At 42.6% G+C, this 13,086-nt stretch overlaps 1 protein-coding gene across 1 annotated transcript; it reads right to left on the bottom strand.

Annotated features, from left to right (window-relative positions):
• Positions 1-1,865: 1,865 nt before the first annotated feature.
• LOC119152545 (caspase-8-like) lies at positions 1,866-12,172 on the bottom strand. The gene is given in 9 exon segments (XM_037397980.1): positions 1,866-2,814; positions 3,574-4,063; positions 5,075-5,186; positions 5,565-5,571; positions 5,785-5,872; positions 7,308-7,443; positions 8,471-8,576; positions 8,803-9,132; positions 11,934-12,172. Coding segments are annotated over 8 exon segments (1,401 nt in total). The 5' UTR covers positions 9,114-9,132; positions 11,934-12,172; the 3' UTR covers positions 1,866-2,663.
• Positions 12,173-13,086: the final 914 nt, after the last annotated feature.

Here is a 13,086-nt window from a genome sequence, read left to right as displayed (position 1 = left end):
ACAGAGCTGTGATTCTACGAATGGGCATTCTCCTTTTACCTGGAAGGTGAAAAAGGGTGAGGGGAGAAAAATGCAACTCCCAACACAACGTATAGAATTAGGAAAAAAAAATGTTTGCTTCAAGAATACAAGTAGGTTGAATAAAGAACCCTGCTTCATAGCTAGACATGCATTCAAAGAAACACCAAATAAAAAAAGCAGAATTTACAAAGTGTCTCAAATCCATCCCTATCTTATTATGAACTCAAAAGGAATGTAGCTGTTAGAATCCCACACACCTCTACACATTGCCAAGGATGCAAGGTAGGAACAGCCTCACTGGCACTATGGGGAAAATCACCTTGGGGGGGGGGGGGCGGGGGGGGGAATTAGAGAAAAATTGGGTCCTAACAGAAGTGTCGTATTACAGAAAGTGTTTTGGGGGTAAAATAGAGCTATCGCCTTCAGGACGGTTGGCTGCACGAAATCTCATCACCACAGTCCTAAGGCACACAACCTGCTATCCTAGAGGAGCAGTGGAGGGTGGAGCAGAGTGGAGGACACCACGGCAGGCTTCTGCTGTGCTCCCTGCAGGACTGGGAATGCAATGGTACCATACAGCCGACAAGCAGCATAGCAGCTGTAAAATATATGAGAAGATAGCTGGTGCTGGGCCAACAGCTGTGGCGAAGACCAAGAGCCTCACTATCTGCGAGAGAAGGTTGGGAACTCGGCCCGCTCAGCACTTCAGAACCTTCTAACAAGGATGTGCTAACTGCTAAAAGAAAACCAAACTGCTGAAGAGATAAAATTAAAGGATGCTAGGGTAAAATAATTGTGGTAGTGGGAGATCGCGACCTCCTACTCAAATGGGCCCCCCGAAGAGAGTGAATCCCCCGCTCGGGGAGCATGCCCAGTAAATTTAAAATGAACTCTACCTTTAAATGAAAGCGAGAGAACTTTGCACCCAATGATAATAAAGGAATGTATGACTAGAGTCACTCAAGCTCACCTGAGAGTAAAGAGAAGCATAAAAAGTGATGAATGAGGGGGACAAGTGGGGAAGACACCACCAAAGAGCAAGTGAAGGGAAAATGCCACCGAGACAGACTCCTGGGATCAGCCGGCGGGCTGAGCCTTGCTTCTCCCCCCTCGGGACGCCTTGGGTGAGACTGAAACCAAGTGCTTCATTGGGAGACTTAGAAATATCTCTAGAGAGTTACTTTTTAATATTTGTAGCCAGGCTGCATTGTTTGTAACTTTTCCACATGTATTACACTTTATAACATTTTATTTGCACATGCCTTTTTGCAGACAGTCACTATCACTGGCAATCCAAAAGCCGTGTATCTGTTACACAAATACAACTGCCCTGTTAAGGAGCTGGTCCTCAGTTTCTCATGGAAGGTGACCATACCCTAGAGTGTGGCCATGCTAGTTCATGAGCACGGCTGGACTGGCAGTGCAAACTGCTATCAGTGTATCCAGGCCCATGGTAGTGTAATATATATATATTAAATGCGACTGGACTGACAGTGGTAAATTGGACATAGCTTAGAATTTAAACCTAGCCACACCTAATCTACCACCTCAGTGAGGAGAGTTGGAAGGCGGGTGTGTGTGTGTATTTTCTGCTAAATTACTCCATCCTCTTTAATGCAACACACCAGCTGCCACTATCATGAAAGTCCTGAACTTCACCTGACTCTTTCCTCCCATCTGTCCAGCTGCTAATGGAGGGATATCAATATGCTGCCCCTCAGGGTGGCTGCCATTGAGTATTTCAATGAGAGCAAAATAACTTCTGCTACTGAAGTAAAAGCACTCGTCATGCTGACTGCCCCTCAGCCAGCTCAGCTAAAAGAGAAACACACCAAACACAAAGGTAATATGAAAACCAAGACTGTTTATTACAACAGAAACAAGAGTCCACAGGAACTAGAGTCAGTCGCCAGGAGGAGAAGGCATCTCAGAGCAGAGGGTCTAATGAAGTGGGACCTTCCTTCCAGCAGTCAAGAGCCATTCAAAACAGGCTGTCCCCTAAGAGCTCTGAGAAAAAAAACACAAATAGAACCCTTACTATTTAAAAGCCTAAACAGCAGTGCTGTTTAGCCAAGTTAATTAAAAAAATAAAGTAAGCCAAATATTTGGAGGAAATATTATCATAATAATATCTTTTTTTCTGTCCTTCTGGACAGGGACGTTATTTTCCATGAAAAATTATACAGCTTCCAGAGACAGCCAATGACCCACCTCTGGGTAAATCTGTTACAATCTTACACATGCCCCCAGTGAAGAGATCTAGTATTCCCAATGTATCTGTTCTTTTCTTCAGATTCCAGGAACTTAAAACAACTTGGACAGAAACGGAACTTCCATTGGTATTTCCAGAAACTCTTAAAAATCATACTACTTGGAAGTGCTTCCTCACTTGAAACCCAGACTGAACAGACTCCACTGCTTCTGCAGGGCAGAAAGCCAGACCCGTACTCCTCCACGGCCTTACCAGACTGCTACAGATCCAGGTGACAGGAGTCTGTTTAAACTCGGGAATGGGACAACTTAGGTCCCATGGCCCCTTGGAGGAGCCAGGCTAACTACACAGCTCCAGATAATTCCTCTTGCAAATTCTCTTCCTGTGGAAGCCCATTCCAAATGCGATTCCTAACTGAGTGTATATTTTTCTACTTTTCAGTTGACTGACATTGTGAAATTTGGAAGATCAATTGCTTCCGTAGGGTTGATGTTATCTTTGGCATCTGCTTCCATCCATTTAACACTCTTCCTCCCACTTCCTTGTTCACTTCTGTCAGGATTGTTATGAGATCCTTGCGGCTTGAATAAAAATGAAGAAAAGTTACATTGAGATACATGGTACTTGCAGCTAGGAGGCAAGAAGCTGATCTGTTTGCTCCAATCAAGTGGTATCTCAGGGAAGGCTAGTATCTTCCCCTCACCCTGCCTGTCACTGAAATTGCATACTCCGTTGTGCAACCACAGAACTCACTGTGTTTGGTGGAAAAAACCGAAACCTCCATGTAGCATCACTTTACCAGCAAATGCAGTTCCCTGCTTTGGTTACAGTCAGAAGAGCACACTAAGATGAAACAGAACTAAACCTATGCATTCCCCACACCCTCTTCTCAACACCATGAAAAAGTCATGTCTGAAGAGAAATTCTGTTTTCTGAATCAAGATTATGATGGAGATGGGAGGGAGGCAACAATACAAGTTATGACTAAAGAACACTGATATTTTTGTCTGTGTAATCACTCAACAAATTGGCCTCTGATTAGGTGTCACCGGAAATAAAACCATTTACCAGTCAAAAAACTGTTCAAATGCATGCACACACATACACACACTTGTTTATATGTAATGTTCCAGCATTACAACCCTGGTTCTGCCACAGGAAAACTAGGGAAAGTCACTTGTACTTTGGTTCATCTGTAGAATAACAATGTCGAATCTGCACTGTTCTCCAGGTGAAAAGCATATACCACAAATGCAAAACACTCGTGTTTCAAGCACAGCATGCTTAAGCATGTGTATCTGCAATACTCCAAATGTACATGGATTTAAAATAGTACTTACAGTGGGCACAGCAACTCCATTTTGTCACAGAGGCACTGAACGTAAATGCTGCCAGTCTTTGTACAGCGGTAGCACTCGTAGTCTTCCACTGTAGCCATGCCAATGAGAATATCAGCCTGATCAGGAATGGAAATCATAGGGGTAGCATCCACCTCAAGATGGCTAGAAAAGTCTTCTTTTACTGTGACAGCTGGATGACCTGCAGAGCCTTGGCAAGCCTGGATGAAAAACAGCTTGGGTTTGCCAGCAAGAGACGGACAATTTGATCCACTGAAGCAGGAGACTAAATCTCTAATATTTACAAACTGATGATCAACACCTTTTATTTTGTCTTTTTCACCATGGGAAAAAATGAAGCAAACAAAACAGTCCATGTTACTATGATCTTTTTTGCTGTATTCTTCAACTTTTGCGTACATTTGCTTTGCTTCTAGATCCATGTGCTCAACTGTCTCAAACTGAAGCCACTTGAAGACCCTCTTCACTGCCTCTGGAAAAGAAGTCAGAAGGCACTTGGTTAAACGTAGACAGTGACAAGGAAGATGCTAAAATATCAGTCCGTGTGGTAGATCAGATACTATCAGAAGTGTTCAAATCCCACCAATAAACTCACCTGACTGATCATAGCCCGCCAAATGTAATTAGCAAATCACAAATGCCTAGTTTCACTTTTTTTAAACGCAACTGGGTTAAGCATCATGCTATCTAAAACAAAAACAGGTTTCAGATTATCTGATTCATCGGTACAAATTAGTGAAGCTTACTGTGTTAAAGCAAGCTTTAACTATGCGTTGCATAGTAACCTCAGATGCTTAAGAGCAGGGGTCCTCAAACTACGGCCCGTGGGCTGGATACGGCTCCCCAGGGTCCTCAATCCGGCCCCCCGGTATTTACAGAACCCCCCCGTGCCCCCCCACCGGGGGCTGGGGGCGGGGAACCAAGCAGCCGCAGATGACTGCCTGCCACTGCATCCGCGCCGGCGCCCTGGATAAAAAGTCTGAGGACCCCTGCTTAAGAACATCACTTAGCAAGTTAAAGCAGGTACCTTTTTTAGAATGACAAATTCTGCCACTCTTAAATGAAGTAGGTCCATCATTCTGTGACAATGATCAATGCAGCAAGAAGGAAGGCAGGGTAACCCGCTAACAAATGCTATGCTGACTTTTTGCAAATGCTGGCTTAATTGTGTGGGTGGTGAGAGAGTAGCTGGGAAGCAAGCAGCCAGCAGACGGGCTGGATGAAGTTAAAAGATCAGTGATGTGTGCTTTCATGAAACAGGTTTTAATTTTTATTTAAGATACACTCTTGCTTATCTTAAAAGTGACTCTTGCAGAAAGACAGGCTTTAAGGAAAATGATAAAGCAGTAGCATTTATTGAGAATTAAAGAGAATTTAAGGGAATAAGAGACCTAAGCTTAAGTGGACATGATTCTTCTTCACCAGAAAGATTAGATAATTTTTCAGAGAAAAAAACAAACCAGTAATTGGATTAAGTACTTACCTCCATCTTTCACTGTTCCTTCTCTGGCTTCTGATGGATTTTTAAAAATGTAGTTGTTAAGAATCACACAGTAACCATGGGGGTTATTTTTCATTTTATATGATTCCACAACCTGTAGAAAGAAAGCAAGCTGATAAGAAAGCAGTGCCATGCATCCAAAAGAGAAAGATGCTATACACGGGTTGTTGGTCCTTCATGTCCAAGCACAAAAAAAAGCATGAGGGCCAAGAAACCAGAAAAGAAAGTGTAAGTATACAAGCTAGCTACAGGGGAGAGGAATCTGCTTTGTCTCCCTGAATCCCTCCTCTCTCTCTGTGGTTAGGATATGATTTCAGCATGGGAGGAAGCGAGCATCCAGAAATGCAAATTTGCATGTGCAGAGGAAAAACATTCCCTCCGAGCATGTAGTAGATTCTGTGATTCCCTTTCCATCTGTCCAGGAGTATCCTGACCAGGACTTTAATGTCCCCGACTCCATTATCATTAAGACTGGTTTTCTTCACACAAAAGTACTCCTTCATTCTTGCCAGGTCCTCACAAAGGAACAACGTTTGCTCTTGTTTTGGAAACAGGCATTGTTCCAAGGCCTACATATAAAGCCAGAACCCCTCCCTTTCAGCTCTTCCACCTGCTTAGTCTTTAAGAGTTTATGCTCCTCCCTTCCAGGAGTTGGAGAAATACTTTAAAGGGGATCTTGAGGTATTTCTCACCAGGTGTGGTGTCTCCCCTCTGCTCCTTGTTCTGCTGCATGCACAGACGCAGATACTGGGTGGTGGAATTTTTCCTTAGAATCATTTTCTAAGAGGGAGAAGACAAACAGAACATTTTAGGACTAAAAAGATAAATCCTCCACTGTGCCTGTTTCAACACTCAGAAAAACAGTACAAGAGTGGGGTAGAGGGTGGTTTCCACATCACTGAGACACCATCATTTTGTGGAGCTGGGCTAAGCAGGGTTCCAGTTTCACAGACTGCTGGTTATTGAAGTTGTGCTCCATTTCTTCTCTGCTCTTTCACTGGTGGCAAGATCCAGATAAAAGGCTGAATGTGAGCTGTCACCCAGGCAAGCCAATAGCACCTCCACTATGGAATACATAAGTGGAAAAGGAGACCCATTTTTTTACCGTGGTACACTACAGCTAGTTCATTTACTGAGGCCATTGCTTCTCCACAGAACTCTACCATTTGGGTGGACCACCGAGGATGCAGCATACCATAATGGAAGATCTCCTCAAAGCGACAAAACACATCTTTGAATACAACTGTCTGAAATAAGTGAAGAAATGATCAAATCCATGATTCTACCCAAGGAAATAAATCACACTACCCTTTTTACAAGTTACACCGATGTGTTTAAATGGAATGTAATTGTCAGGGCAATAAGATCTATAGGACATGCTCTTTTGCTACTTATCAAGGGGGACAAAATAGTAACAATACTACTAAAAGCCATTCCCCTGACACAGGGCTTGCTTACACTAGCCACCCTCGGCAATTTTCTTCTGCTGTTTAGAGACACAAGCATATGCTGGGGAAACTAGTGAGTATTTCTGCAGGAAACCACATGGGCTGTATTGATGTGTCTAAGACACATATGTCCCGAGTCATCCAAAAGAATGTTCTGCGGAAAAATTTAATAGGCCTCAGTTGTTGCTTGACATACCCTGTTTCACAAAGATGAAGGCCCAGCTGTGGTGTCAGAAGTCACCACCTCAGCTGCAACAGCCCAGATATACTGATGTACTTGAAATTTCATGTCTGGTACAGAAAGTTAATGGTTACACTTTAACCAAGTACCTAGTCTCCAAGGAGGCTTCCTTTGACTAGGAGCAAACAGTCTGGCTAACAGAAAACAAGGGTGACAACCTCCCAATACAAGTTTCCCCAAGGCAACTGTCACTTTCAGTCTCTTTCAGCGACTGAAAACCTATGCTGGTCCAAAACCAGCACTGCACTGTTTCCTGAAGAGAAACATTGCATGTAAGGCAAAAAAGAGGAGGGAGAAGCAAACCATTTGCAAGGCACAGAACGTATTTCAAAGAGAGACACAAGAAGGTACGATGGGATAATGAAGTAGCAGAAAACTTCAAAAACCACAGGTATTAAGAGCCACTCTGCCTATCCTAGGATACTGTAAGGTCTCTTTCACCTCTGGACTCCTAAACTGCCAAGAATAAAGCCAGAAAAATCACAAAAAACCTAGCTACTCTTGAACAACAGATTAAATAATTTACCTTTTCTTTTTTCATAGGTATCGATTTTTTTCTTTAGATCAGCTCTAAATCCCTTTAATGTATCTTTCAGCACTGCCAGGTCATCTTCTTTAATTATCCCGTTTCTTTCCATTTCCAGGAAGACCTTCAACATTGACTGGTAAAACAAAACCACATAACACACAGTCATACCGTGACCTTCAGTAATTGCAGCATCAAGCACTTCTGGACAGAGCAGAAGACAACATACTCATTCACAGAGACTGACCAGCTACAGATCTATTTTTTTTCCTCCAAACCTCATTAAGACAAGGGTCAGGACACAGTATCACTAAGGCTAAGACAGGATCATTAGAAATTGGCTGCGGCTAAGTTATCCTGCTTTGTTTCAGCAGTGCAAAGCACTGATGTGAATAACAGCATGGCATCCTGTGTGCCTCTGTGTTCAGATCTTAAGTGCTGTTAAGTCATTTAGCTGTGCCATTTTACATTTTCTACTACAGAAAAGGTGTTCAGATCTAATTTTGTTTTGTAAAGTTCAGTAGTCCAACAACTTGGAGGTAAATCTGCTAATTTTCCTACAGGTGCTACAATACAAACAGGACTTTTAAGGAAGCTTCTTAATAATACCAAGCATTTTTAGAACACTGTTCATTATTTACTAGTATTAAATTAGCTTATCAAAACTCTTAATACTTTTGTGGGGGAATTAACAAAATGCTGTTACCCCAAATTACAATAAAAAATAAAATTTAACCAATGACACACAAAATTTGGTTGAACTCACATTAGAACTTGAATTTCTGACTCCAAAACACTGTTTTTCCTCCAGCAAACATCACTCTTCCTAGATACAGCATATGTACAGATGTCTTACAAATGCCAAGCAAAGACGAAAGGAAGAGCATGAACGGATTTTGCAAGATGAAAAGATTAGGGAGACAGGTGGTGGAGGAGAAATAGAAACAGGACAGCAAAAAATGCTAGAGAAAAGATACAATGAGGAAAAAGAAAAAAAAAAAAAAAAGAGGAGTCCATTCTTTCACACAGCAGCTATCAGCTAACATCACAATTCTTTCAACAGATTTTTGTGAACAGGCTGCTTTCTCTTTACTCCTTTCTTAGAAGAACTAGCGGATTCTGAACTAGCCTTGCAAGAAACTTAGCAAGATCACTTTGCATACAGCATTATCCTGGAGCTTGTTCTTTGGTATTTGTTTTTGGAGCAGGAACTTCACGCTCTTGACATCTTCCGGAGTCAAGTCCTCTGCAATTTCATATAGCAGTTGCCTGGGAATAAAGGTTAGGGAAAGACCAATTAAGAAAGTTTATGAGAAGAAAACACCACAATTACACAGCTGAACTGCAAAATGTAAAACTTCACAATGGGATGTAGGCATGCTGTAATAAATACAATTGTGCTGGGATATTCATAAGACAACAGCGCAGACAGAAAAAAGACAGTACACAACAGTACTGTTGATATTTTGCAAAGGTTTACTGCTTCTGTGCTCACCTGTAGGCCGACACCCGTGCCCTGCCCGGGATCTGAAGCTCCCTCTCCATCTCCGCTCGGCTGGAGTCCAGGTGGACACCCAGGAGGTCAATCCGATTGATCCGGTAGAGCAGCTCCTTCAGGAAGGACAGGTTCCCCGCCTCCATCATGTCTTTCTCCTGCAGCACTTCGAAGAAGGCTTTGGGCTCCCGGATGGCTTCCAGCTTCCTCATGGGGATGTGCTCCAGGCTGAGGAACTTCAGAGCTTCCAGTTCATCTGTGATCAAAGCCTCAGAAATGGCAAAAAGGAGTTTGTGGAAGTCTTTACTCATTTCACATCAGGATTTGGATCTAAACAAACAGAAGTTGATCTCATTGGTCAGCAACAGCAGAGCAACAACATGATTATAAAAGGCATCATATTATGTAGAATGGTCCAAAATAAATATATGCAATCAAAATCACTTCAGCAGAGAAAGGCGGCCCTGCTACCATAGCTCTGATGCTTTGCTCTTTCAGTTCCTGAGACTTAACAAGGAAAATAAAAAACTCTATACTAAGTGAATTTCACAAAGTCACAGACTGTTCTTGCTTCCTATGGTGTGCCTAGACAGCTGAAAGTACCTACGTACAGGATGCGCAATCCTGACAGCATGCTGCTGTTTTAGTTTGGTTTTGTTTGGTTGAGGTTTGATCCCATTTGGGAGCAAGAGCCACTTGCCAGTCTGAAATAGAGACTATGTAGTAAATGAGACTGCCAGGTTTTACACCTTAACAAAGATAGGATACACTTGAGTATGAATCTTCTAGGCTATCTAGCTTCTCCCTTCCTTATGCACTGCTTCTGACCTTGGCCATTACAGCCAAAGCACCTCTTCCTGTTCTGGATTAGCTGCATCAAGTAAAACTCAGTTTCCAGCTCTCAATCAATCTGTATTATTCAAATCCCACATAGATCATGTCAACCCTTTTAAAAAGGCCACAATTCTTGTCAAACTATCTCTGTTTCACTGAGCATCAAATACCACCTCCCTTCCACACCACTTCCTCCATCAGCTTTGTGGATCCAATTTTTGAGCACAAGAGGAAGTTAGAAAATACCAAGTGCAAGCCTTCTAACTATCTCACCTTGACATTTATAAGACATGCCTCCACTGCCCCTCTGGTAAGTGAAGCATCTGCAACTTTATTCTCTCTGCCTTAGATCTAAGACACCTAGGAATCTCTGAAGAGAAACTCTACAGAAATGCATCTAGTTGAGGTCTCTTGTCCCATTGAAGTCACTGGGAGACAGAAAAGTTACAGACAGCAAACGCAAACAAATTATTCCTACACTAGGAATATTAGGCAACGCATTTCAATGTTACTGCTACTGCAAATGTTCTGATACCAGGGCTAATAACTCCAAGGCAGCTCAGCTGACTAACTGAATCAGTACTACTGTAAATATTGGGGGGGGGGGGGGGGGGGGGGGGCAGCGGCGGCGGGATTAGCAGACAATTGTACTCCCTCTCCTCCAAGGACCACTCTACAGCAAAGCATGTTTTGTGGCATGCCCTTGGTCAGCATTCTGTTAGTTAGCAAGAGTGAACATACAACTGAACCTTAAACCTTTGTCTAGCAAAAAACCTGATAAAACAGCAAAACATGCATTGTGATGCAGCATATACGATTCATGCTCTGCCCCCAAATAGTTTTCTTTAAATCCATTCAAACTTAATTTTTAAACAGACTGGAATCTGTATACCATTCAGCCCATATAACCACAAAACCACTGGTATCTGAATTAATCATATGTGCTTAACCTCACAATTCGATGATCTTGGATCTGACTGAAATTTCTGTACCCACACAGGAAAGAGAATACTTTCTTGGTAGCTAGTTAGGAAGTTATCTTCCTTCTCACATAAACCATGCCTTTTGTTTAAGATACAAGGCATGTGCTATAACAGTATATCCTGTAAAGGGAATTTTGGTTTTATTTCTCAAAGAGTTTAAGTTTCAAACCCACAAAATTACTGCAATTAGAACAGATTTGCGACCTAACACACTATATTTAAGCCTGTCTGCAAACACAGGGAGCACACTAAAAGAATATTTAACGGCTTCTGTCTTTTTCCCACTTCACTAAATTAAAGACACAACTGATACAACAAGCAACTGTTTAATAGTAATATAATGATAATAATTTATTTTACAACACTTACATGGGAAGACAGGCTGGAGGACTGCTGGGACCACTCTGAAAAAAGTGAGACAGCCATAGTCTCCAAGTTCCAGGATAAGTATGGCCTTTTGTACTATGGTCTATATTGTCACATGACTTACAAAATGTATGTTACAGAAAAGTAATAAGCTGTGGTCATAAAGCAGAAGTTCCCTACTCCACCTATCATGGTTCCAGCTTTAGGAAATGAATCATTACAGTGCTTGTGAGAAAAATCAGTGAACAAGCCACAAAAATAACCAGGTTTCACTTTGTTTTAAGCGGACACAGTAAGCAGCATAGCCAGAACTTTCTAGCATACAGCACAGCCCAGTACATTTGTTCCCATATACATCCTAATTAAAAGGCAGTGAGGGAACGGTAAATCAATTAATTTTATCTCCCTTTTTTAAAAATATCTCAGTACCATTGTCCAGCTGTGTCATCAGACTCTCCATGACTTACATCCTTTCTCTGAAGACCCTCTCCAACTCACCCTAGCCTATTTTTAACATGCATTTTCATGTAAGGTTATTTACTGAACTAAAATCAAAAGTCAGCTACCAGCACCAAATTCAGCAGCAGTGGTCAGTGAATACAGGGAACTGAAAGGCTAAACATTCCTCTGAAATTATTTAAGTGATAGAACTTCCCCGTTCACAAGAGAATTTAAGCAGTAATTAACTTCTGGCATTTTCACCCTCTTTAAAGTGTAGAACTTTGCCTTCAATGGTAAGGTTCACAGTATGATCTGTTGGTCACCAGCACCCTCCCTGCGGCATGAACCACATGATCAGCAATCGGTACAGCTACCACATCTCTGAAGCTTGTGAAGCCAGCGTTACGGAGAGTTGGAAGAGCTAAAATTTGTTAAAATTTTGCAATGAAAACAATCGTTCGTTGATTTCAACCTATCTACCTTTAAAAACTCAAAATCGTAACATACCCTTTGATAGAACGAGGCATACAAATTCCTTCCAAAAGGCACACGCTAGTTATCAGCTCAGAAAACGTGCCTGACTTACGGCACTGGCACGAGTTGTCCTTTTATCAAAAGGCTGGGAGCAAGCACTATCTGATCTTCAGGCCCCAAATAGTTCTGCCTCCACGTCATCCCATGCCTCGGCACCTCTCACTCACTGCACCCATCAGTTCCTCTGTGTCCTAACTGAACCAAGGCCCCGGTGAAAACGCTTCCGGAGGAGACCCAGCCCAGCTTAGCTCCTCCCGTTCCCATCATGCAGCAGTTTCAAGGACCAGCCCTCCTGGCACTGTTCTTTGTCTTTACTGTTCCACTTCCTATTTCTTCCTCTCTCACCCTCCCCCAAAATGTTCCCGTCCTTTTGTTAACTTACAGTCTCTCCAATTGCCCTTAGTTCTCCGGCCCTGGTTTTGCCCTCTGGCTTCCTCTAGAACTGTCTCAGTGACCTTGTTCAGCAGCCAGCAAAAAATTAATCTCAGAAAGGCTGGTCTGGAAGAAGTGAAAGAGCTGAGGCTACCAACTACTCAGCAAACGTAGTGGCTGTGGCTTCTACTGGCACAAGGCAGGATACCCAGCTCCTGCACAAAATGGTGACAGTTGGGAGGGAAGGGACACCAGAGACTGGTGGATGTTAGAAATCCCACTTGAAGATCATGATCTTCCCAAGATACCAACTTCCCCAACAGAAAGACTCTTTTTACACTAATTCTGCTTAAATCTGTCTAAACAAGGGTTGCACAAATCATAGCCCTTCTTTAATTCCGTAGGTGGAGAGCATGCACGTGTGCATATGCTTCTGTATGCCACCAGTAAGCCTCAACAGAAAACAACCACGTTTCTTTTGTTTGCTTGTTTTAGGCCAATTTCTTTCCGGTACAGCTCTGTATTACTAGACTTACACGGAAGGTGTACAGCGTGGACAGCAAGGAACAATGAATATTTAAGTTGTATAAAAACCACCACCCTCCCCCAAGACTTTAAAACTGCTTACAGTACACCGCGGGAGATCACGCAGAAACATCCAGCCACCTTGCTGAATGGTAGCTGTGGCTAGCAGTACTAAGCCTACCCTGCCTTCGGGCTTGTGCTGAGAGTACCACTGCCTGCACCCAAGTGA

Source organism: Falco rusticolus, chromosome 8 (genome assembly GCF_015220075.1).
Source record: "Falco rusticolus isolate bFalRus1 chromosome 8, bFalRus1.pri, whole genome shotgun sequence".
Classification (NCBI taxonomy): Eukaryota; Metazoa; Chordata; class Aves; order Falconiformes; family Falconidae; genus Falco; species Falco rusticolus.
This window is presented reverse-complemented; position numbering and strand designations above follow the sequence as displayed.